At 37.1% G+C, this 23,469-nt stretch overlaps 5 protein-coding genes across 15 annotated transcripts; 3 read left to right on the forward strand and 2 right to left on the reverse strand.

The window, feature by feature from the left end:
* The first annotated feature begins 1 nt into the window (after position 1).
* Positions 2-6,823, forward strand: LOC117606626 (uncharacterized). 5 transcript variants are annotated; one of them, XM_076689497.1, is made up of 15 exons: positions 2-182; positions 273-484; positions 555-616; positions 687-993; positions 1,215-1,712; positions 1,858-2,131; positions 2,237-2,341; positions 3,041-3,318; positions 3,506-3,613; positions 4,223-4,509; positions 4,636-5,334; positions 5,427-5,584; positions 5,663-5,774; positions 5,851-6,062; positions 6,495-6,821. In XM_076689497.1, the coding sequence occupies exons 11-15, from the start codon at positions 5,231-5,233 to the stop codon at positions 6,599-6,601; spliced, it is 693 nt and encodes a 230-aa protein (XP_076545612.1). In that variant the 5' UTR covers positions 2-182; positions 273-484; positions 555-616; positions 687-993; positions 1,215-1,712; positions 1,858-2,131; positions 2,237-2,341; positions 3,041-3,318; positions 3,506-3,613; positions 4,223-4,509; positions 4,636-5,230; the 3' UTR covers positions 6,602-6,821. The 5 variants fall into 5 exon arrangements, with proteins under 5 accessions (XP_076545612.1, XP_076545615.1, XP_076545614.1 ...); XM_076689500.1 differs by having other exon boundaries at positions 273-993; positions 5,854-6,062; positions 6,495-6,823; XM_076689499.1 differs by having other exon boundaries at positions 273-993; positions 5,430-5,584; positions 6,495-6,822.
* Positions 6,824-7,986: 1,163 nt separating this feature from the next.
* Positions 7,987-12,588, forward strand: LOC143305505 (uncharacterized). 6 transcript variants are annotated; one of them, XM_076689494.1, is made up of 7 exons: positions 7,987-8,151; positions 8,274-8,395; positions 8,991-9,121; positions 9,194-9,288; positions 9,886-11,690; positions 11,972-12,240; positions 12,451-12,588. In XM_076689494.1, exons 1-5 carry the CDS (start codon positions 7,987-7,989, stop codon positions 11,488-11,490), a joined length of 2,118 nt encoding a protein of 705 aa, XP_076545609.1. In that variant the 3' UTR covers positions 11,491-11,690; positions 11,972-12,240; positions 12,451-12,588. The 6 variants fall into 6 exon arrangements, with proteins under 6 accessions (XP_076545609.1, XP_076545604.1, XP_076545607.1 ...); XM_076689489.1 differs by having other exon boundaries at positions 8,991-9,288; XM_076689492.1 differs by having other exon boundaries at positions 8,991-9,288; positions 12,056-12,240.
* LOC117606497 (transmembrane protein 26) lies at positions 12,368-15,112 on the reverse strand. Its single transcript, XM_034328999.2, has 5 exons — positions 14,919-15,112; positions 14,182-14,359; positions 13,688-14,095; positions 13,191-13,546; positions 12,368-12,779 (listed from the first exon to the last, which is right to left on the reverse strand). The coding sequence occupies exons 1-5, from the start codon at positions 15,110-15,112 to the stop codon at positions 12,368-12,370; spliced, it is 1,548 nt and encodes a 515-aa protein (XP_034184890.2).
* A 1,163-nt stretch (positions 15,113-16,275) lies between these two features.
* Positions 16,276-19,229, reverse strand: Tpr2 (Tetratricopeptide repeat protein 2). Of its 2 annotated transcripts, none has more exons than XM_034328998.2 (11): positions 18,939-19,229; positions 18,562-18,650; positions 18,361-18,485; positions 18,097-18,285; positions 17,905-18,023; positions 17,672-17,825; positions 17,448-17,612; positions 17,206-17,371; positions 16,996-17,142; positions 16,780-16,923; positions 16,276-16,690 (listed from the first exon to the last, which is right to left on the reverse strand). In XM_034328998.2, the coding sequence occupies exons 1-11, from the start codon at positions 18,986-18,988 to the stop codon at positions 16,587-16,589; spliced, it is 1,452 nt and encodes a 483-aa protein (XP_034184889.1). In that variant the 5' UTR covers positions 18,989-19,229; the 3' UTR covers positions 16,276-16,586. The 2 variants fall into 2 exon arrangements, with proteins under 2 accessions (XP_034184889.1, XP_034184888.1); XM_034328997.2 differs by having other exon boundaries at positions 16,762-16,923.
* Positions 19,230-19,447: 218 nt separating this feature from the next.
* On the forward strand, positions 19,448-23,394 carry eIF3c (eukaryotic translation initiation factor 3 subunit C). Its single transcript, XM_034329556.2, has 11 exons — positions 19,448-19,540; positions 19,803-19,899; positions 19,969-20,386; positions 20,456-20,553; positions 20,622-20,749; positions 20,816-21,226; positions 21,305-21,514; positions 21,581-21,734; positions 21,955-22,170; positions 22,269-23,085; positions 23,154-23,394. The coding sequence occupies exons 2-11, from the start codon at positions 19,807-19,809 to the stop codon at positions 23,285-23,287; spliced, it is 2,679 nt and encodes an 892-aa protein (XP_034185447.2). The 5' UTR covers positions 19,448-19,540; positions 19,803-19,806; the 3' UTR covers positions 23,288-23,394.
* Positions 23,395-23,469: the final 75 nt, after the last annotated feature.

The raw sequence follows: 23,469 nt of genomic DNA on the forward strand, positions 1-23,469 counted from the left end.
CTTTGTCGCTGGTGGTCGGTAGTTTGCCCCTAAAATTAGCCACAGTGACATATTGAAGAGTGCGTTGAAGCGGGCGGGTCATGGTGCCCCATCCAAGGGTCCCCTTGCTATTAAGCACAAAAGCGGTGCCCTGGGAAAATCAACTGACGCGTAACTAAACGGTGTATCATTAATTCCAACACGTATGTTTATATCGGCTGCGTTAAGCAGCATTGCACGGCCAATTTTCTCTGACAATCACAGCTTCACACTGCACTCCTTTTTTCTTCCAGGCTTCCAACGTCCCACCTCTATGTTGCTCCCATAAGTGGCTTGGCTCTGTGCTTTGATACCTGAAACCAATTGCTGAATGGAAAAGTTTTCAAATAATTGATGGGAAGATGAAACATAATCAAAGACAGTTTGCTAATTAAAAATTGAAGAGGAGGCAGTAATGAGCAAGAACAGGAACACTTTATGGATGAAATTTTTTGAAATGAAATAGGTAATTTCTGAATATAATTCATATGAAGATTAAACATAATTAAAGACACTTTGTTAATTAAAAATTAAAGAGGATGCTGTAATGAGGAAGAACAGGAACACTTTATGAATGAAATTTTTTGAAATGAAATAGGTAATTTCTGAATATAATTCATATGAAGATTAAACATAATTAAAGACACTTTGTTAATTAAAAATTGAAGAGGAGGCAGTAATGAGGAAGAACAGGAACACTTTATGAATGAAACTTTTTGAAATGAAATAGGTAATTTCTGAATATAATTCATATGAAAATGAAGGATGGTTGAAGGTAAAAAATTGAACCAATAAGGATTCATGATAATCTCTGGTTATCATAGTCAGCCTCTGTCAGCTTTTTCACCCCTGGATATTTCACCTTACGCGAGAGAGCGTTTTCACGTTGAAGCTGTCGAGCAGAAACGTCGATTCCTCGGCTCGGATTATCGGCGTTCACCTTCGGCGATGGAGGGCCATTGATTGGCACAAAAGGTATCCGTTTGTCGCGACAGAAAGTGTTAGGAAAAAAAGTATGAGCATTGAGTGTTAGCTAGAAGACAGAAGGAACGATTATCGAAAACACAGAGATGGATGTTTGGATCAATTTAAACCTCATCATGTTTCAATCTCATTTTAAAGAAGAAAAATCAAATGAAGGATAAAAAGGATTAATTAGAAGATATTAACTAATATTTAATTTTTCATTTATATAGATCCTCCTGAAGGGTTCCCAACTGTTTCAAGTTATAGGAAACTTAAGAAAATTAAAATTGAATTGTGGAAGAACAGAAGATATCTTCAACATCCACAAGTAGCGATAAAGTTGAAGTTGATAAACGTAAACCATTTCTGAAGAACCGCACGCTTCATAGGACCCGTGACCATCACGACGGTGGTCGTTGGTCGAGGCAAACAGGCTTTGGACCACCAAGCCTATTTGGTACACGTGTCCTTGCACGTTGAATCTCGAGGATCCTCCCCTCACTGGGGCAAAGTAGAGACCGAGCTGGTGACAAAAGGCTGCACGCTTCGGCACGTGGCCGCCGTTGGGACGACTTCAGGGCACCAGTAAGTGCCAGAAAGCAAAGGGGGGTCCAGAAGTCTTTTCCTCCTCTGCCATGTTGCCTCCTAGCAAGGAGCTTTATCAATTAAAATTGACAATGGTATTTTGGATAATTGATACAAATAGATTCATGGTGATGGCACTTAAGGTAGAAAACACTTACTATTATTTTTAATATTTTTTACCCTACACATTTCTTGTTATCAAATATTTTATGAATGGTTTGTAAAAGAGAAGTAGTATTTTTATTTGTAAAAATTTAGATACCTCATCTTTTATTCTTCCTCTTTCAGCTCACGTCCCTGTGCGTTCTCTTCTCTATTCCACCCTGCTCTCTTTTCAACGTCGGACCGTCGATTGGCCACAATTCAGTGTCGCGTCGTTGCACACAGTTTGCGGCGGTGAACGTCAATTGCATTGCGCCGCATATTTCATTTCAGTCTGGTCCGCTTAAAGGGAATCTAATGATAATCCTTGAGGAGAAGGAAAAATCAAATGGTAGATGGAAAAGCCAAATCTGTGGAAGATTAATTTAAAAATATGAGAATCGTATCATAAATAAAACAGGTGGAATTTAAGTATAATATTAGGATTAGTCTTAGGTATCACATTTCTGTCTACAACAGGCAACCATACTTTTTCCATATTTTCATCATGTTCATATAATTTCAGATGCTTCATATGATCATGGAACGTGAAGGAAAAAATAGAGAATCAGAAAAATTCTAGAGTTTACCTTTCCCAAAGAACAGTTCAAACAGATTGGTGGTTGAAAAGGTGAAAACCGCTTCATCGTCGGCGTATTTGACCAATAAATAATTTAGCAAACAAATTGATCCCCAGGGACTATAAACAGATACTTAGAGGCACGCGTTTCTCTTTGCTCATCGGGTAGAGAATCAACTGACCAATTTTCTCTCTACACTGTCCTATTGACCGATTGGACAATTAATGATCGACAGAGTATGAGACCCCTACTGTGAGAACCGAAGTGGGGCCCGCGGCGTGAAATCTCTATTATCGTGGGGTTGGAATGGTACCCCGTTGTTCCCTGTCGTTTGTATATGTGTTCTGGACGAACTGGTGCTGACAGGGACTACCCTCTGCTCCTCGCCCCTTGGAAATAATGTAATCGCGAATTAAATGTTTGCTCGGCTATCCGCGATCCCTCGGTATTTCTTGTACATACATACACTCCTGTGGATGTTGGTCCTCGCTTGGTTAACCCTTCAACGAGGGAGCTGGCTCAATCGACAGTCAGATTTGTGAAAAATATCAAATGGTATTTTCACTAAAATTAGAGTTACCAATTTTCTAACAGAAGGGTTTCATACTCTGAATAATTAAAAATTAGAAATTAGAAATTAGAAATTAGAAATTAAATGTAAGTTAGTAATACTATATGTGGTATAATAGTAATAGTAGTAATTTAATAATTAATTATACTATGTTTTATTTGAGAATTTGTTTGCATAGATTTGATGCATGAACGAGACTGGAAAAAATTGTAGATCCTCGAAGCAGATTCTCCCCTTCTTCTCTACCCGGCTACGTGACAAATTGAGATAAATAATTGTTTGCGGGTATACACAATGCTCTCTTGAAATTTGTCACGGCGATCCTCGAAACGGCACGCTCCGGAACGTTTGCGGGACTGATACTCGTAAAAGCGATACTCGAGCCGCATCTGGTTCACATTTTACTCTGGAAAATGATACTTCAAGATCTGATCGATATTAACCGGGATCTATAGGGTAACTACAAAAATAATTATGTTTTTTATGTTTAAATTACTGTACCAGTATTTTTATTTTATTATAAATTGTAGGGTACCTTTTGAATTATTTCAATTGTTTATTGAATTATTTATATGTTATCTTTTTACACTTTCCACTCTTTGACTCCAAAGAGCCATCTAAAATTGAATTTTAATTTTTGCAGAGACTGCCAGTCCCTCTAAGGAAGCATCAACAAGCCACACACCATGAAATTCAATTCCAGCCAATGGATAATATCAAAATATGCAAATTGAACGTGAAAGCAAGAGAGGTAGCTTTATCTGAACGATGTTCTCATACGTTCCACGGCTAATCCCAATTATAATAGGCGAAAGTATTGGTAGCCGACAATATTAATTCCCTTCGGTAGACCACCGTCGAGTATTAGACTCGTTTTCCCAATGGCTGAAGCGACAAAACTTTACCACCCGCCTAGGTACAACCCTAGCGAACAACCATTGTGATCGTATTAACACCTTGCATAATTGCATCGCCACCGACGCCTCTGCGTTTCTCATTGTCCGTTAAACGCGTCTCATTTGAATATTGGCCCATTCAGATCTCCAGTTCTCGCTGATAAAGGGGAAGCTCTGTCCGCGGTTGCTTCCTATCCGTCGATCCACTCTTTCTCAGGCTGTCAGTTTCTCCTCACTGTGGATCATTTAAGCTGGATAACATTCGAGTTTTATATTAACTCTTGACGGTTCAGTTGTTTTGTTTAAAAATCTTAGAAAGAAATTAATTAAACTAGCAATGTGCTGTGTGTTCATTAAGTACACTTTTCAATGAATATTGATGTAATTAGGATTTTTGTCTGAGGTGAATCTAATTTATAGTTAATTTAATTTAAGTTTATTTATATAAATATTCTTCTTTGTAGGAAGCTGAAGAATTAGATGAGCCAAAGGAGTATTTAAACCATCTTAACACCCATTGGTGACCCATATGGGTGACGCTTGAATTTTAATAGGAATCCATCACTCATACTATTAGAAATTCTTTGACCTACTTAATTGGAAATACTTGTATTAGATACTTGAAATTGTGGATAAAAAGTGAAGACAGAAGTAATACTTAATAGAATTTTCAATTCAAAGTGTTAAAGAGGACTAACTATTAATTGTTTAAGGAGTATAAAATTGAAATAAATTCATGATCAACTACAGGGTAGGTATAATATTTACATGAACAAATATTTCTGCGACGCAATAGAAACAGCACCAAAACCACCTCCCACCCACTGTATAACGTTCAAGTATCCCAACGTATAATTCCTGGACCTCGAATTTTCAGGTTTAAGGAGCGTCCATTCGGGAGGAAACGAGCTCTCCTCGTCACGAAAAGGATTATTCCTCCTCGTTTCTCGTTGGTCCATCCAGAACCTCCTCCTCCTCCTGTACGATGTCAGAGGGTTGGAAAACGATGGAAATAAAATTTCACCCAGGCAGTAACAATGAACCGCAGCAGTGTCGGGGTTGAAGTTCTGGTTATTAACCGATTGGCCAATCGCTGATCATTCTGATAGACGGTCGCACCCCTGGCACGGTCGCTATTGGTCGAGGTCTCCGCCCAGGGGTTGGTATCGATCATCCCCTTAGCTCTGCTATATAAACCAGTCTCCCCAGGGACTCTGCCGATAGTCTGAATCGTTGTTGTCCCCGTGGACATTCTTGGCCTCCACGTGAAGTGTCCCTGAAGAGCTTAGAAAGTTACCTCTTCATCAAATTGATAAGCAGGCACAAAAGTAATAATTACAAGTGAATGTTCAGAACGTTGGGGAGGATTTCTTCGGATCCTCAGCTCCTTTGAAGGTTCATCCTTTGGATAGATTGACTCTAGAGGTTGCAAGTGAAGTGATTAATGAGCTGGTGAGGAGGAGAGAAGCGGAATGGCGAGTCATTCTACGTACGAGTACGAGGACAGAGGCCAGAGGATGCGACATAGGGTCGGTACCACTTCCAGAGCTGCTGACTCCACTGTGGCATGCACCAGGTGAACTTTCTTCCTATTTCTCTCTGACAAACCTTAGGATCTACCAGGGAGGAAATAATATTTTGCACTCTAACTTCAATTATTAATTCCAGTAGTCAGTACTATGTGGGCCCTAGCAGTGACATCAGTGAAGAAGATCTCGTGGAGCTACCTTCCTGCGTTTACGCAGGGAGATCCAGTCAACACGTTCCACATACATCCTCTCATACTCATTCTCCTCTCCATTACCATATGCCAGTTTCTACACCTGGTAATTAGATTGAAGAAATTTTTTACCTGTTCATTGAAATTTTCGGATCAATCAGATAGATGAAATGATTTCTTTTAGATCATAACGATACAGAGTTAAATGGTGTAGAAGAGGGCTATTATCCAAACGGCAGCCCCTACAGAATCCAACGGCACGCCGCGAACATAAGGGAAAGGAAACGTATGCTCAGGTGAGAAATTTGTAAATAGGCGAGGGTGATCCAGTGAACGGATAAAGCAGGTTGTCAGTGTGATTACGATTTTTAGCAGCATCAACTCGGCTTTCGACGAGCTACGAGTTCACGTACCAACGTTCCCTTACGAGAAGAGGCTATCGAAAATCGACACTCTTCGTCTGGCGATAGCTTACATCGCTCTCCTCAGAGAGGTGCTGGCCGCCAGGCTCGACCCGTTGACTTACGTCGAGAGGTGCCTTAGGGGAGAGATAAACGGGGAACGTGCTGAATGGAATACCAGTGGTAAGGATTTATTTACTGATTTAATATGGGTCGTCTGAGGTACTCTTTTACCTGCTTGGTAGATACATTATTAGCCCCCCTTGCAGGGGCCAGAGTGGGCTTGGCCCCCTCGCCATTTTTTAATTTTTTAATTCTGCAATTCCAGAATTCTAATATTCTAAAAACTTAACACTGTCATTAACACGTTGAATGCCACAGTGAAATTGGGACGTATTAAGGCTCTAATTACTAAGAATAGTAGCAAATTTCAAGCTTTTTATAGCAATATTACTTAAAATAATGTTTTTCCATTGTTTTCTTTTAATTATTTAGGGGTCCCCATGGCGTTCAATGTGTCAAAGTTAAGGCACCTGGCCCACTACAGAAATAACCCTACTGCATCAATATTTGTACTCATTCTTTCAATTAATTCTTAATATCTTTGCCCCTTAGATTTGACAGCACGCTTATCATGGATAAACTGGGAGAACCTTGGAGTGAACCCTAATCGACGATCGGTATTAACAACTCTGGCTCTTACCACGGACAATATGAACTAAGAAAGGATCATCGGAGATAACTACAGAAAAATTTTTCTTTCCTTTTTTTTGTAAATAAATATCCACTTGAATAGAGTGCCAAAAGGAGGTTATACATAAATGTGTATATTTCAGTTCTAGTCTCTACGTGCAATACGAGCGACAATGTTACATTTCGTACTTCTAAATATAAATATAAATATATATATATTATACAAAAAAAAAGGGAATAGCTATTCTAGTTTTAGTACATTTTGTTTGGAATAAAATCAACACTCGTCAAGAGCTACGATGAGACTTGTTTGTTTTATTGAATGAACCCTCTTCTGGTACTTAAACGTGATACCCTATTTTTAATTAGCTCTTTAATTTGTGTCAAATTACATTCAACTACAGTTTTGTTAGAATTGTATGAATGAAATAGAATTGTTCCAATTGTATATTGGACACATTGCTAGAAGAGAAACGCAGTCACTGATCTGAAATATGATATTCTTTTGTATTCAATGGTGGCTGTTGCGGGGTCCTTTGTGAGGACCTAGCACGTGGCCAAAAAAGAGATCCCTGCAGATTCGTGCGATACTGTAATAGGTTACGTTTAAGAAGGATAATTAAGGTAGGAGGATAATTAAGCAGCTGAATTGCATGGTAACATCCTACATATTTTATAAGTATCTTTGAACTCCGATTGCTAGATGATACTATTAGGGCCGGCGCGACCTTTTGCGAGGCCCGGTTCAACAATTTTTCGGAGCCAGAATATTCAAATCCTATATTTAAATTTCACAATAAGGAATTATTTATTATAATACAATATTACATAATTTTTCTCGCTTTTTTCGCCGCAAAATCTTTGATTACTTAAAATTGATTGAGTTTGCTACTTCGCTTTTTATTGCAAGAATAGCCAGAGATGTAAATCGGTCTTGGCTTATTGATGATCGAAGATAATTTTTTATTAATTTCAACCGCGAGTTTTCGCGGGGCCTTTCAAAATGCGAGGCCGAGTTCCGGCGAACGCGTGAACCTGCCTCGCGCCGCCCCTGGACACTATTATTCATCTCAGGAAACAAAAGCATGGGATGCGTGGTTGGGTTAGTGTATCGGTTATATATTTCTATAGATCATTCATAATCCCATAAAAATAGTTTGTGTTTATCGACAAGTGTTTTATAAACAACATCAGACATGTTGCATGCGTAGTAGAAGATCACTGAACATCACGAAACAGTATGTCACAGTAATCGTTTACTTTATGCAGTTTAACCCTAGAGCAGTAACGCAGTTCACCGGTGACGTAAAATTAATTAATTTTTAGAATTAATTTCTATGTGTTCAAGATTACCATATTACGTCATCGGACTAAAGAAACCGGAAGAATTGCACGGTTTACTTAATTCCATAAAATGGAGAACCGAAAACAAATGGTACCAGGGGAGAATAATTCCGACGGCAAGGAGGACGATGACGTGAGTGTGATTGCTATAATAGAAAAAGAAAACGATCGGTCATTGAGACACGAGCAAACGGAGAAAACGGATGAGAAACAAGAAAATCGACGAGTGATCGAGGTGAGTGATAAAAATGTCCTTAAAGGAAGCGGAATAATTTCGAATCATCGAACGTGACAGAAGAGTATAGGAACTCGAAAATTATGAAAAAATTATCCTCCGATACGTTTGATATGACACAGGACAAAAAATATAAGGAGGACAGTGATTACGTGCGTGATTCGACAGAAACCAGTAGCGGAGCCTCGACTTCCGGCGGTGGAGTTAGCAAAATAAGAAGAGTCTATCGAGCTGTAAGAAAAACGTAAGTTTCTTCAAAGGTACTGAAATTTAATGAATAATTTAATTTAATAACATATGGGCTGCTCCCCACTGGGTAGTAACCTATATCGTTGGATAGCTTGGAGCAGTGGCGGCTCGCGTATGGGCACTGTGGAACTGCAACACCCCTATTTCCACTAGATATCGAGTCCATTTTTCTTTAATTCTTTCATTATACTTTTACAATATATAATCCTTAAGCTTAATGTCAGTAGCCATCCGCTAGTTTATGAAAAAAAATACAAAAATCTTTGTACGGAACTGTGCGATCCACAGTTCCAGCGGTGTGGTGTTTGACTGTTGTGCGCATGCGCGCATGGCTGCGCGAGAGAAAGCGCACTGACGCTCCCGCAGTGGCGGTTTTTTTAAAATGGCTAAAAATTTTCTGGAGCAGCAACCCTACTAATTTTATTTACGAGCCGATGGATGAGGATTACAAATATGTAATCCCCCAAACTATCCATCTGTATAACTCCTTCCAGGGGAGCAGCCCATATACTAAATCGGAGCCGAAAATATTATTAGGTGAATTTTACTTGAAGGAATTAATGATAAGAAAGATTTTTCTTTAATTGCAGTCACAGCGTGACGGAAGTACGTAGGAATCCGATACGCGCGAAGAAGAAGGATCCAGATAAAAATTTTCCCCGATTAAGACAGCGATTACTTGCCGCGAAAAAGAAGGAAATGCTTTTCAGTTCGGAGGATGGTAAACGAGGAAAATCTTCCACTAAGCCTTACATGAACACCAGATCAGTGACACGAAAAATGTACAATGTAGGAGCCACTTATCAGGCACCCACCATGAAGGATGCACTGGAATGGAAAGAGTGGCCCGTACATGGAATGCACGAGAGACCAGTTTTCCATCCTCAGGCAAGACTATCAATAAAAGAATGTTCTAATATTTATTTTTTTATTTTTAAGGTGAATTCTTTCAAATTTAATCAAGATGAGTATCTCTAACCTCAAAATTATTCAGCCCGTGTGTTGTTTATACAGGGTGTTCGACAACAGGTGGGCAATATTTTAAGGGGTGATTCTAGGGATGAAAATAAGACGAAAATCAAGAATAACGAAATAGCGTTTACGGCTTTGTTTTCTAGTTATTAACGTTTAAAACTTCGAGTAAAAAGCGCCTAAAACCTGCAATCCGCTCAGCACCGACGATCGAACGTCACGTCGGCAGGGGTCGGTACAGTCATAACCAAGAATAGTAGAAACTTACCTCGTGCTGTTCTCTTTCTCGGTACTGCAGTATTCGGTTTCGATTCTTGGTTATGACTGTACCGACCCCTGCCGACCTGACGTTCAGTCATCGGTGCTGGGCAGGTTGCAGGTTTTAGGCGCTTTTTACTCGAAGCTTTAAACGTTAATTACTGAAAAACAAAGCCGTAAACACCTGTTATCGAACACCCTGTATATTCTTCTATCTGAATTATTATTAGATATTAATGAAATGTGAATTTTCAGCTTGGTCTGGCCGCAGAATATTTGGGCCGATATTTCACAAGCTTCGACGGGCTTTCTTACTGTGAGATAATTAATCGGCCGGAAATAGAAGTGGTATCCGTCGATCCTCACTGCGATTCTCTTCATTCCTCTTTCGAAAAAAAACGTAGTAAGAAAAGCAAATCGAGTAGAAGCTTCACAAATATTAGAAACTCGAAAGATCCATCAGAGAAGGTGAAATCCTTTGAAAGTTGTATGCATGAAAGTTTCCACTGTGTCCTTGGTTATTGCTCCCAAGTGATGACTCCTACTTATAAAACCAACGTGGAGGGAAAGCTGGATATGTTAAATGAAAAGAAGAATTCATCTACAGTCGTTAAAGAAACACCGAAACAATCAAACATTGTCGAACAGACTCCTAGGAAAGATTCACCAAATAATTCCAAGGAAAATCTACAAAAACCCATTGAAGAAAATAGAATGGATAATTACACAGCTGTTATGATGCCACAGAACGCGAAGAACTTTAATCAAATTCCAAAAACTCAATTGTTCCCAGCACAGAAAGTCTACCTTGCTAATTCCCAAAAATCAATCGCCTTCGCTAACATGAAAACGCTTCAGGGAGGACAGGTGAAGATTCAAGATGCAGTACGACCGTCCAAGAACCCTTTCATACTGGTTAACACTTCAGACATAAAGGACACACGGTTTGTAAAATCCACCCCAAGCACTGTGAACACAAAAGCTGAAGACACAATCGTTGGTGAAGAAAATTTAGGCGAGCTGTCGTCGATATACAAACACTTTGACCTGAGCGAACAATTTGGCTCAAAGAAAGCTCCAACGAAACGCGAGAAGAAGGTAGAGTTCGCTATGACCAGATACCTGCTTAATACTGCTAAACACACCAAGATTCAAATACCAAACGCTGGGGAAGGGAAATTGTATTATGAAATACCCTGCAAAGGACTGAAAGTCAAATCACCTTCTACCACTTTGAATAAGACCTGCTACAGCAACGAAGCCACGGAGATCGCCAAGATTCTCTCTGAGTACAATAAAAATACCACAAAGAAACCTGCCTCGGAGAACGCTTCTTTCTGCCCTGGGAAGAACACGAGGGTCAACGAACTTTCCTGCAAAGATGAGAATACGAGTCAGAACTCTCAGGAGACTTGTATAGAGAAGAACACACAGTTAACGTTCTCCCATGGTAAGTGGAGGCGGTTTCACTTGACTATGGGGAAGGCGAGAGACCTGAAAAGTATCAGAAACGAGGAGAAACTTTTGCCGAATAGGCAGTCGTTGTTCAGGATCAATCCGACTGGGCTGCGTTCCTCGCCAGGGGGGATGATCGAGGTGTCCAAGCACCTGGAACTGCTTCAACGTAGGCAAACTAACGTGGAGAACGTGGAGGAGAAGAAGAGGGCGTCTGCAACGAGCGACGATGTCGATTCAACAGCTCCTAAGATGCAGTACTTGCAGGAACTGTTGGAAGATACAGCCATGTTGTACTGCGCTGCTACTGGTACACATCAGGATGATCTAGCTAATTATATTGACACTTTGGACGCTGTACAAAGCGTGCAATGGTTGGAAAGCTGCAAGAATTCAATAACATGAGTACTATTTAAAAAAAGGGATTACAAGCTTTATGAATTTTTATTACATTTTTCACAATATTCTTCTTCATTCATTGTTCTTCCATAATTCTGTTTTAGTTAAGTCATCGCAAAGCAAAGATCCATCGTTTGTTTTTATTAACGAAAGCATCAGACAATCGACACAGTATAAACATTTTATATTGTTTACAATATAACCAGGTATTAATTAAGGGTTGTATTATTCAATTAATAATGTAACACGCGACGAATCGAATGTAGAATTGATCAGATATTAAAATAATGTCTTTCTATATTTAATCTAAATCGTTTCTCTTATTTTAAGCTAATCGGGTGCTAAATTTCTATAGACATTAAAATTTTGTGCTCCACACGATTTTTCACTCTTTGCACTCCATTTGTGCGTCTCGAACGTTCGCTATAAAATTCTTTAAATATAAAATACATTAATCTTTTTTTTTTTCTCTTTTTTCTTTTTTTAGGTACCTTTCAACATTGCAACATTAATGATTTGTGGTGGAGTGCAAAGAGCTAATTAGTACGAGATGTTTTCTTTAATTTCGTAGTCAACACCATGCCGTCATTGACCCCGGCATGTATGAAAAGCATGCAGGTAACGAGGATCGCGGAATAGACGAAGAAGAGTGCGATTATGCCGAGGCGTCTTTGTCAGTCTCTATCTTGTCGCCGTTTTCGGTGAACGTACCTGAGGAGAATAGAAACCGTTTTATTTAACAAAATTTTATTTATGGTAGAATAGTATTTTCTTTTCAACTAGAAAATAAGAGAGTTGTTATCTTCCTTTAATCTTTTTTAATTAAAAATGTAATGTATAGGAATAAATTAGTAATGTATGTTACATTGTTAGCTTCTTTATTTTATATTAGAATTTTAAATAGTATATTTAAGTTAGATTGTTGATAAATTAAAGTAGAATAATTAATGTACCTTTTCCTTTCAGGTTCTGATTCACTTTCCTCGGTGACAGTCTTTCCAGCGACTTCTTCAGTGGTCGACTCCTCTTCGCTATTGTCTTTGCACTTCCTACTCCTGCTGGAGCTTTTACTGGAGTCGTCCTGTTTGGATTTCAACCTGGTGCTCTCGGAGAAATTCCTGTCTCCTTTGGTCGATGGTTTTCTGTCGACTTTCCGTCTACGTTTCTCTTCCTCCGTTGAAATCTCGCGTTTGGAATCATTTTTGCGCGATGATTTCTTCTTGATTTCAATCCTTTTTAATTTTCCTTGTTTCCCAGAACTTGACGTAGAGTAATCAATGTCTTGGCGAGTTTTTCTGTAAGATTTTAAGAAGTAAGTCAACCAAGAAGCATATATCATCGTAAGAATTATTATTAATTAGAATTATTATTATTATTATCATTATTAGAATTATTATTATTATTATTAGAAATATTATTATTGTTAGAATTATTATTATTATTAGAATTATTAGTATTATTATTAGAATATTAAGAATTATTATTATTATTATTATTATTATTAGAATTATTAGTATTATTATTAGAATATTAAGAAATATTATTATTATTTGAATTATTAGTATTATTATTAGAATATTAAGAATTATTATTATTATTAGAATTATTAGTATTATTATTAGAATATTAAGAATTATTATTAACAAAGAATTATTATTTTTCAGGTTGAGAAGAATAATTATTTAAAAAGAGGAAATATTATGCACCGTTTAGGACGAGTATTTCTTGGAGAGGAGTCAAACTGGTCATCTTCTTCTGTGGTTTCTTCGCTCTGCGAGTAATTTGCCTCAACGTCATTGTCTCTTCTTCTCTTTCTTCTTCTCTCAACAGAAACTTTACGACCTTTCACGTGCTTATACATGTCCCCTCGTGAAATGATACTAATATTTGACGTTTCAGGTTTCTTCTTCCGCTTGTTCCTGTTCTCTGTCTGTACCACGTACAAACGATACAGTTGCAGAAGAATAACCAAAGTGTTTTTGCACGTGAAGAAAATGTTCATGTAGCTGACAATGTGGTAATGAATGATTAGAATAAGTCGAAATGCAAGAAATGGTCCATCCTGTAACAAATTTTATAAGAGACTTCATCAGAAACTGGAACGAGATGAAAATTAATTTTTAATTTAATTGTCTTCATGTGTAAAATTACAATTATTGAATCACTGTTTCATAGGGTGGTGGTTTCTGTAAGTAAAATCTACCTGTAAAAGCATGTTCAAAGCGATCCCCCATACGTCTATGCTACAACAACTGGTCTCAGTGTGTACTCTCTTTTTGACAGCGCTTCCGGACGAGAGCCGCGACTTCCTGGACTTGGTCGCCGTCAGGACTACGGTAAATTGCATCAGGGACCACGCCCAAATTCCTAGGGTCAAATAAACCAGCACAGGTTCACGTGCTATTCGATCCTCTTTGAACGAATCGAAAAACTCGATGATGTCCGCTGCTGTTCCAATGTAAACTAATAACAACTGGCTTAATTGGTCGCGGGTTAAGTCACCTTTTGGTAACATCCATCTTCCAATGATCAGAATCAGCATCAGGAATTGTTCTATTAAAGTCACCCAGGTTTCTGTGGAGATCCGTATGTCTGGCAGGTAGATGTTCACCTGAATCATCAATCAAGACAAGAAAATGATTTAAAGAAGAAACTAGACTTCTACTGATTATTTGTTCAGAGGGAAGAAATACCCACGCCAAATGCTTTCTCCAAGTGTTTTAAGTCTTCAGCTGCTAAATTGGTAAGATCAAAATTTTCTGATATGTTTACATTTGCTTCAAATGCTCTCAATCTTCTGTCAACCTTATCCAACTCCAACAGCCATATTGCAGGCACTACACTGCTTAGATACAGGAAAACAGAAGGACAAAACCTGTTGAAGAAGAAAGAAAATTGGATGTTAATCAATTAATAATATCAGGTAAATTGAACAATGAATATTTAATATTGTACATATTTTGTTCTATAATACATCAATGTTTTTTCAGGCATATTTCTGCTGAATCTCCGTCCAATCGATCACACAATATGAATGGAAAAGGATATTAGAAAAAGGGGGTCACTGTTACGTAGCCTTTTCTATATGTCGATAATTTTCGACCTGCTTCTACCTATAGTGGATTGTGTCTCGTCCCGCTCTTCTTACTAATGCTTCAATTTCCGACTGTCAAATTGAGATGAACCCACAAAAAACACGCCCTTCTTTCAACGGGAAAGTAGACTTGTTTTATCATTTGAATTCCCTTCTAAGGGTGTTAATATTATTCATATATACTTTGATAAATCCTTCACATATCTGATCTTTTAAATATTTAAACATTTCAAAAGATAAATAAAATTTCTTAAAGAATAATCAAAATGAAAAAGGTAATTCAAATAATGTTGAATTTTCTTCTAAGAAATTTGTTTAGTAAAGATGAGTTGTTATTTACCATTTCCATTCTTGATTTTCTTTTATAGAAAGCGTGAAGATCCCCTCGAAGAAGAGTAACAGAATTGGACAACTCAGGTACCAGAAGAGAGGATTCTTTTTAAACGTGGTAACTTGCCAAATTGCGATGAAACCATGAGCCGCAAAAACTAACCGTGTAATAATTGCTTTAATAGTTGCTAAAAACTTTGCCATTGTTATAAAATATTTTACTGTTTAATTAACACTTCACTATATTCAGTGGTTTTATAGCGACGCGCAGGAAAGAAATAAAACTAAGCTTTTCTGTTAATTTACACTTGGAACACTACATTTTTCACGGTGGTTGATATAAAAGATTATTGTTTAGTTGAGTGCGGTTCAACTGGAGTTCACTGTACCAGAACTGAAATAAAGCACTAAGGATTACAGAGGGTTTGGATTTCAGGCCGCCGTGCGCATGCGTGCTTGTATCCTGTAAAATTTAACTGAATAAGCAATAAGTTAATTGAATTTCGAATAACAGTGTTTTGTAGAGTATATAAATTATTATTGTTTAAATTATTTGGTATATTTAACGCTGAAGAACGTATAGTGGGGGGACGGTAAAAGGGGATGATCATTCTTTATAGCTTGCGCTAGACGCGCAACTCCTCAGTAGGACGCGAACTGCAGTGGGGGGAGGACCGCTTGTTTCCTTTTCCTTCATTTTTTAACTTCTTTGGATATTTCAAAGATTGAAATAAGACATCCTTTCCACTTAACATTACTTTGAATATAATTGCATTTTTATTTTAATTAGAAATACAGAAATTTAAATGAAAGTAAGCATGGATTTTACTTTCAGGATCTTTCGGAATTTTTATTGACCGATATTTATTACATTTAATTAGATATTACAATTATAGTACAATGTAATGCATAATGGTTTACCGAATGAAGAAATTCTGATTATTTCAGGTAATATATTGCAATTTCTACTCGTTTAAATACCACTAACTATGATTGAAAGATAGATTCAGTGCCTGTTTCAGAGTTTATTATTGCTCAATATAACAATGGTTAACACATTAATATTTCTATAGAAAGTTTATATAAGTTTACAATCTCACTCCAATGGTAATTGAGAAATCGTGTAACGTGTACATGAATTAAAGCAGAGTTTCAGAAAAATTTATTACGAATATTATTTAGTTCCAAGCCTACTCCTGTAACCATTCGCTGTGATCAGGGAAAACTAAGGGAAAATAACTTAAATGTAATAAGTACTGTAGGAAGCTGGAAAGAATTCATTAAACCAGAGCCAGCCCCTGTACGCTGGGGACCCTTCTTACTCCGGTGTCGTCCCGGATGAAATCTCAACGGCTCGCTACAGTACCTACGTCAATGCAACTGTACTTTGTGAAAAAAAAACACATTTGTTTCACTTAAGAATCCGTATGAGCGTTAATATTCAGTCACGTTTACTGTCTGTATCGCAGGTCTATCGAGATGTTGTCGTATTTACAGTTATTTAAATAAATATATAAAACTATGTCTAACAAGTAGGTTTTACATTATTTATACTACATGCTGATACGGGATGTGCTATGAATGGAAGATACACAAATCCGGTACATTCATCTATAGAATAAAGTTCTGATGGCTTGAAACGTTAAAGTGGTACGGGAACCTGTATGTCGGAATGCTGTTAACCAAAGTGGAAAGTAAAGCCACCAGGAAAACCAGACGTATGGAACTGATAGCCGTCGTGTTGGTTGAAAAATGTTTGGAACATCGCGCTTGGATCGATATCTGAAAAGAAATTTAGTAACGTTAAAAATGAAAATGAAAAATAGAAGCGTGATCTAAGAAAATATTTTAACCATGGAATCCACCATCACCATCATCAATGTCGTATATGTCGTGTCCACTGTCGTAACGTGACCGCTTTTTAGGATCAGATAGAATCCCGTACGCTTCTCCTACTTCTTTAAATTTCTTTTCTTGCTCCTTCTTTTCCCCTTCTGTTGCGTTGGGATGTCGGTCTGAATGGAATAACGCAAACAAAAATGATTAAATTAAGGCAGTTAAAGAAAAGGAACTACTTGGAAACTTACCAGGATGATGTACCATCGCTCGTTTCCTATACGCTTTCTTGATATCATCGGTCGATGCATTCTTATCAATACCTAAAATCTTATAATAATCTTTCCTCAACGATTTTTTCAGTGCTAATTTGGCTTCCATTAACAATCGTTTGTTTTCTGCAAATGGATATAATGGATTATAAAATGTAGACTTTTAAAAATAAATTATCCTATTCTTACCGCGACTCTTATCCAGTTTACACGCTTTCTCGAGATCATGAACAGCCTTTTCGAATTCATCGAGCTCCATGTAAGAAGCTGCCCTTCTTAGAAGAGCTTTCAAATAATTTTCATCTAATTTTAATGCCTCTGAACATTCTACTACCGATTCGTTTAATCGGCGTAACTATAGAGTAGTAAACGAAAATTAATAGCATTATTTGTAAGACGTGTTTTAAAAACACAAAGTAACGATATAATACCTTGGCTGCAGCCATTGCCTTGTTAAAATGAAGTTTCGCGTTTGTTACTATGTTATGAGGATCTATAGCCAAAGCTTCGCTGTATAGTTTGTATGCTTCCTGATATTGTTCCTTTTTATAAGCTGCATTTCCTTCCTCCTTTTTCTTTTTCAAGCTTTTAGCTTTCTAAAATATTACAATGCAATATTATAAGTGTTTCTTAGGGATTTAATTAAACCACTTACCTTATATATTTCTAATGCCTTAACGTGATCAGGTGCTAGTCTAAGTACTTGTTGAAAATGTGCAAATGCTTTATCAATATTATCTTGGAAGTACAAACATATTGCACGAATGCACATAGCATCGACATTTTGCTTATCAAAATGTAAAATATCACTGAAATAAAAACAATCAAATAAAATATAATCCTGTAATCTAATATAATCCGTTGAGCTATGAAACAACATAAACATACTTAACGATTTTTTGTGCCTCTTGATACCTTCCTAAAAATGCTAAGCATTCTGATTTAGTCAGTTTGAATCTTGTACAAGAAGTGCTTACGTCGAGACAACGATCCATACAATACACAACCTAAACATGTTACAACAGATTAATAATTATGAATTACATACACATTTTATATTTTTGAAATTGGACTCCAAACCTTACGATAATCCTTAGCAGCGTACGCAGATTCCGCGTCTTTAATAAACTTTTGTACAGTTTTCAAGACACGTTTCTCTACAGGTATCGCCTCGTTTTCAGGATCAAGTTCCGTTAACTTAGTTAATATATTTTCAGCCTCCATAATATCTCCCAAAATTAAACTACATTTCACAACTCTCACGTATGCCTAAACAGGAATTAATTAAAATCAAAAGCTGTTCATTTACTATGTACACAGTTTCATACAAATTGCACAATTTACTTTAAATAATTTAGGATCCAACTCGATGCTTTTTTTGGCATCGGCTAGAGCATCACGGTATTTCGCGAGCATCATATTACACGCAGCTCTGTTTCCATAATACACTGCATTGTTTGGGCATAGCTCTGAAAAATATTAATTTGATTAATTCATCAGTTCGGCTATATTACCAGAGTTCTATAATTAAAAAGTATACTTTACCGATAAGTTCACTGTATTCTACTAATGCTTTTTTATATTCCTTCACAAAATAAAGTTCCTTGGCAGCTTGATTTTTCTTGTTTGCCACCCTAAAATGTATAATGAATAATTTAATAATCGCTGTCGTACCATATTCCTCCCTTTAACAATTACATAATCCCATAACAAACTAACAAGCTTACAGAATTATTGGTAAAATAAAAATATCTAAATATATAACAAGATGAAAAATATATCTTCAGGGCTAAAATTTCCAAATGAATCATATTACATCCTGTATATTACTGAAGAACATGATACTTTTAAATATTCGAAAATGAATAATTGATGTATTATATGTAGAAGTTTGATATTATATTAACATATTCCATACTTACTCTTCGACGGATTTTTCAGGATCCATATCACTCATCATAGCAGTTGCCATTGCTGCAGCTTTTGCGATAAACTGGGATAATTCCCGCAAAGCAAAATGACATTCAACGAAATGTTACGTCTTGTACATAGACTGCCCGATATTTTTCTCAAGCTCTCAATCTCGTTAGAAAAAAATATACAATTACTACCTAATTTCCTTATTTTCTTTGTGAAAAAGCTTGATTTCCTTTAATAATACCAACAGAAGGGACGAATTTCTAATGATCCCGAAATCCCGAATAGCATCTACGTGTTCTGAAAAGCATTCGGAATGATTAATCAAAATTTTCAAACCTTCAACTACTCCCTAATGTTATAATTTATATGTATAATTATTAACAATAGACGAGTTGAACAATATGTATATAATTACAAATGATAAAAACGTATAATAATCTGAAATATTTGTGTATAATAATTTTATGATAAGTTTTAGAACGCTTTATTACATATATATATATATACATATAGTATATTCAATGGCGAATGAGCCTGTGGCAGTATAATATAACCTGTAAACCTCGACGTTTTAAAAGAAAGCGAGCGATTGATTTTATAATCCGTAAGATTTATAAAATACATAAATTTCTGTTTCTTGAATTAAATTTTGTTAATAGCATTTATTGCGTGATATCCGAGATTATTTATTTAACTACTGTGCCATGCGTCCATAGACCGAACACATACGATCCCTTTTATAATATTTCGTTATATTGGATTATTACACTAACTAAATAAAATCAAATATTTACATTGATACGATATATTTGAAACGTTTAACTGCATTGTTTCGAGCAGAGTACATATTAAGTATTTTTTTACAGAAAAATGAGTCGTTTTTTCGCAACTGGATCAGACTCTGAGTCTGATACCGCCTCAGAAGAAGAGCAGATTCAGAAAACACCAACTGCAGCTTTTACAGTAAGTAGACTAGACTCATCTAATGTCTCTTATTTCCAGCAACTGTAACATAATATTTTCTTTCTGTAGTTCAGCGATGAAGAAGAAGAAACCAAAAGGGTAGTACGCTCGACAAAAGAGAAGAGATACGAAGAGATAGCTAATCTCATTAAACTTATAAGAAACTATAAGAAGATTAAAGACATGAGTAGCATGCTTTCCAGTTTCGAGGATTTAATGCGTGCCTATCAGAAGGCATTGCCAGTAATAGCGAAAGAGGAAGGCGGTCAAACACCCCGTTTTTATATCAGATGTTTGGTAGAAATGGAAGATTTCATCAATGAAGTATGGGAAGATCGTGATGGTCGCAAGAATATGTCGAAAAATAATTCAAAATCGTTGACATCTTTGCGTCAGAAACTTAGAAAATATAACAAAGACTTTGAAGAAGACATAGTCAGATTCCGAGAGAACCCTGATCAGGATGACGACGAAGAGGAAGAGAAACGTAAATATAATTCAGAAATATCATTAATTATATTTATAGGTAAATATTAATTTAAATGTGAAATTTTAGCCGAAGAAGTTGTGCAGTCAGAGGAAGAGGACGATAGTGCTGTCGCTTTTAAGAAAGCTGGATCTGAAGCAAGCGAACCAGACATTTCTAAATTTAAGGTTCGTGTTACACGGTAATTCTGTATTCTAAATGACGTACTTGTAAGCAAGATTTTCATATTTTACAGAAGAGCGTAGTCGATGGGGAGGACGCTAGCGAAAGTGAATCTGATTGGGGCAGTTCATCAGATAGTGAAAGCACTAGTAGCGAGGATGAAGGCCAGTATCAAAATATCCGTGAACGATTTATCAAAAGGTGCGTATAATTATATAGAAATTAGTGGAAAGATTAATAGTAATTCAAACATGTTAATGGAAGTAGAGCTGCGGATAAAGAGGATGAAGAAGATAAAGTAAAACGAAAGGAACAGCGAAAGGAGCGTAAAGAAAAGGAAAGGAAAAAGAAGAAAGACGAGGATGACGGAGAAGGTGAATGGGAAACCGTTAAAGGCGGTGTTGCTATTCCATCTGAGAAACCAAAAATGTTTGCAAAAGATGCTGAAATTAATGTAGCTGCTGTTTTGAAGAAATTATCTGAAATAATCGCAGCCCGTGGTAAAAAACGTACAGACAGACGAGAACAAATTGAATTATTACACGAATTACAGTCCATAGCCGATGCTCATAATCTTGGACCAGCAGTGGCTGTTAAAATTAAATTTTCCATTGTGTCCTCCATCTTCGATTACAATCCCAAAGTATCAGACGCGATGAAGCCCGAGTATTGGTCAAAGTTCGTATACGTTTCATTTTGGTTTTATAACACAAAATTGTCCTAGTTCAGAAATATACAGCAGATTACTTTTTACAGGATATTGGAACGTATAACAGAGATGCTCGACATGCTTTTGAGCACTAAAGATATGATAATCGCTGAAGTGATATCCGAGGAGGGGGAGGAGTACGAAACACCTCCGTATAAAATCCATGGATGTGTGTTAACTTTAGTAGAACGATTAGACGAAGAATTTATAAAATTATTAAAAGAATGCGATCCGCACAGTAACGAATACGTTGAAAGGTACGTTTAGAAAGATTTTTGAATTACGAATGTATAATAAAAATATCATTTACAATCAATTTTTAGATTAAAAGATGAGAAACAAGTATCTGCTATAATAGACAAGGTTCAGGAATATTTAGAAAGGCAAGGAACCGTTTCAGAGCTTTGTCGCGTATACCTACGTAAAATTGAACATTTGTATTATAAATTTGATCCCAATGTTCTTAAACAGAAGGAGGTAAGAATGATATTACATATTGTTAACAGGGCCGGCCCTGGGCCCAAGGCAGATTGGGCGGCCTCTTAGGGTCCTCCAAGGTCCAGGGCTCCCATAAGGCGATTTTGCGTCTAAAAATGCAAGAAGAATTTTAGAAATTTTATTTGAGGTGCCCTTTTTCGAAGGAGTCCTCGGACCCCCGAAATAGACGTGGAACTGTATAAAACTATATCTTTTTCAGGGTGAACTTCCTGCTGACATAGTAACATCTGTCCAAGTTATGGAAAAACTTTGCAAATACGTTTATGCTCATGATGGGACCGATAGGCTTCGAACTCGCGCGATTCTTTCCCACATTTATCACCATGCTCTTCACGATAATTGGTTCCAAGCGCGTGATCTTATTTTAATGTCTCATTTACAGGAGACTATTCAGCATTCCGATCCAGCTACCCAGGTGCGTATTTTATAATTTTCACAAAATTGCGGGGAAAAAATAAAATACAAAAACCGTGGGAATTTATTTACATTCTTTTAACTGCATTTAATTTACAGATTTTGTATAACAGAACTATCGCTCACTTGGGCCTGTGTGCATTCCGTCATGCGAATATCAAAGACGCTCACAACTGTTTGGTCGACTTAATGGTAACGGGGAAGGTGAAGGAACTTCTGGCACAGGGTCTTCTTCCGCAGAGGCAACACGAGCGTAGCAAAGAGCAGGAGAAGATCGAGAAGCAACGACAAATGCCGTTCCACATGCACATCAACTTGGAACTTCTCGAGTGCGTTTATTTAGTTTCCGCGATGCTGATCGAAATCCCGTACATGGCTGCGCACGAGTTCGACGCGAGAAGAAGAATGATTTCGAAGACCTTCTACCAGCAGTTAAGGTCCAGCGAGCGTCAGTCGTTGGTTGGTCCTCCTGAATCCATGCGCGAACACGTCGTGGCGGCGGCAAAAGCGATGCGCAATGGAAATTGGTCAGCTTGCAATAATTTCATTATCAATGAAAAGATGAACGCTAAAGTCTGGGATCTTTTCTACCAAGCGGATAAGGTTCGGGATATGCTGACGAGATTGATCAAAGAGGAAGCGTTAAGGACGTATTTGTTCACTTATTCTCACGTGTACGATTCAATTTCAATGCCAAAATTAGCAGAGATGTTCCAGTTGAAGCGACCGGTTGTTCATTCGATTATCAGTAAAATGATTATCAACGAGGAGCTTATGGCATCGTTGGACGACCCAACGGAAACTGTTGTGATGCATCGCAGCGAACCGAGCCGTCTGCAATCCTTAGCGTTACAACTTACCGATAAGGTTAACAATTTCGTTGATTCCAATGAACGCATCTTCGAAATGAAACAAGGTAATAAAAATTTGAAATAATTTCTTGTTGAATTTTGAACGTTAATAATATTATGTATTATGCTACAGGAAACTTCTTCTCAAGAGGAAACCAAGGTAACTTCCGCGATAGGCAGAATTATAATCGGCAAGGACAGGACTGGGGTCGTCAAAGACGTGATCGTGACCGTGATCGTAACCGGGAAGAGAATCGCAATTATTAAATCATTTTCAAATGTGGAATGTTATTTACTTGGGTGTTCGGCATTAAGTTATTATTACGTGTATGCACTCATGTAAATAATATTGAGAATAACAGTATATTAATTCAGTCTTTATTGAAATATCTGTACTTCCATATTTGCAATTTTTTATATACAGTGAGAGGCAGAACTGTTCAAAGTGG

Source organism: Osmia lignaria, chromosome 8, assembly GCF_051020975.1.
Source record: "Osmia lignaria lignaria isolate PbOS001 chromosome 8, iyOsmLign1, whole genome shotgun sequence".
Classification (NCBI taxonomy): Eukaryota; Metazoa; Arthropoda; class Insecta; order Hymenoptera; family Megachilidae; genus Osmia; species Osmia lignaria.

What these genes read in the sequence shown, in the direction of transcription:
- LOC117606626 (XM_076689496.1), top strand. Translation starts at nt 5,231, where the DNA reads ATGGCGAGTCATTCTACGTACGAGTACGAGGACAGAGGCCAGAGGATG. An exon ending in TCCACTGTGGCATGCACCAG is followed by an intron (nt 5,335 to 5,426) that starts GTGAACTTTCTT and finishes TATTAATTCCAG; the next exon opens with TAGTCAGTACTATGTGGGCC. An exon ending in GAAAGGAAACGTATGCTCAG is followed by an intron (nt 5,775 to 5,850) that starts GTGAGAAATTTG and finishes TACGATTTTTAG; the next exon opens with CAGCATCAACTCGGCTTTCG.
- LOC143305505 (XM_076689489.1), top strand. Translation starts at nt 7,987, where the DNA reads ATGGAGAACCGAAAACAAATGGTACCAGGGGAGAATAATTCCGACGGC. An exon ending in AAAATCGACGAGTGATCGAG is followed by an intron (nt 8,152 to 8,273) that starts GTGAGTGATAAA and finishes GATATGACACAG; the next exon opens with GACAAAAAATATAAGGAGGA. An exon ending in GACCAGTTTTCCATCCTCAG is followed by an intron (nt 9,289 to 9,885) that starts GCAAGACTATCA and finishes GTGAATTTTCAG; the next exon opens with CTTGGTCTGGCCGCAGAATA.
- LOC117606497 (XM_034328999.2), bottom strand. Translation starts at nt 15,112, where the DNA reads ATGGCAAAGTTTTTAGCAACTATTAAAGCAATTATTACACGGTTAGTT. An exon ending in ACTTGGAGAAAGCATTTGGC is followed by an intron (nt 14,096 to 14,181) that starts GTGGGTATTTCT and finishes TTGATGATTCAG; the next exon opens with GTGAACATCTACCTGCCAGA. An exon ending in AGAAATACTCGTCCTAAACG is followed by an intron (nt 12,780 to 13,190) that starts GTGCATAATATT and finishes AAAATCTTACAG; the next exon opens with AAAAACTCGCCAAGACATTG.
- Tpr2 (XM_034328997.2), bottom strand. Translation starts at nt 18,988, where the DNA reads ATGGCAACTGCTATGATGAGTGATATGGATCCTGAAAAATCCGTCGAA. An exon ending in AGAATACAGTGAACTTATCG is followed by an intron (nt 18,486 to 18,561) that starts GTAAAGTATACT and finishes AATATTTTTCAG; the next exon opens with AGCTATGCCCAAACAATGCA. An exon ending in GAGGCACAAAAAATCGTTAA is followed by an intron (nt 17,826 to 17,904) that starts GTATGTTTATGT and finishes TTTTTATTTCAG; the next exon opens with TGATATTTTACATTTTGATA.
- eIF3c (XM_034329556.2), top strand. Translation starts at nt 19,807, where the DNA reads ATGAGTCGTTTTTTCGCAACTGGATCAGACTCTGAGTCTGATACCGCC. An exon ending in CAGACATTTCTAAATTTAAG is followed by an intron (nt 20,554 to 20,621) that starts GTTCGTGTTACA and finishes CATATTTTACAG; the next exon opens with AAGAGCGTAGTCGATGGGGA. An exon ending in CGTGAACGATTTATCAAAAG is followed by an intron (nt 20,750 to 20,815) that starts GTGCGTATAATT and finishes TAATGGAAGTAG; the next exon opens with AGCTGCGGATAAAGAGGATG.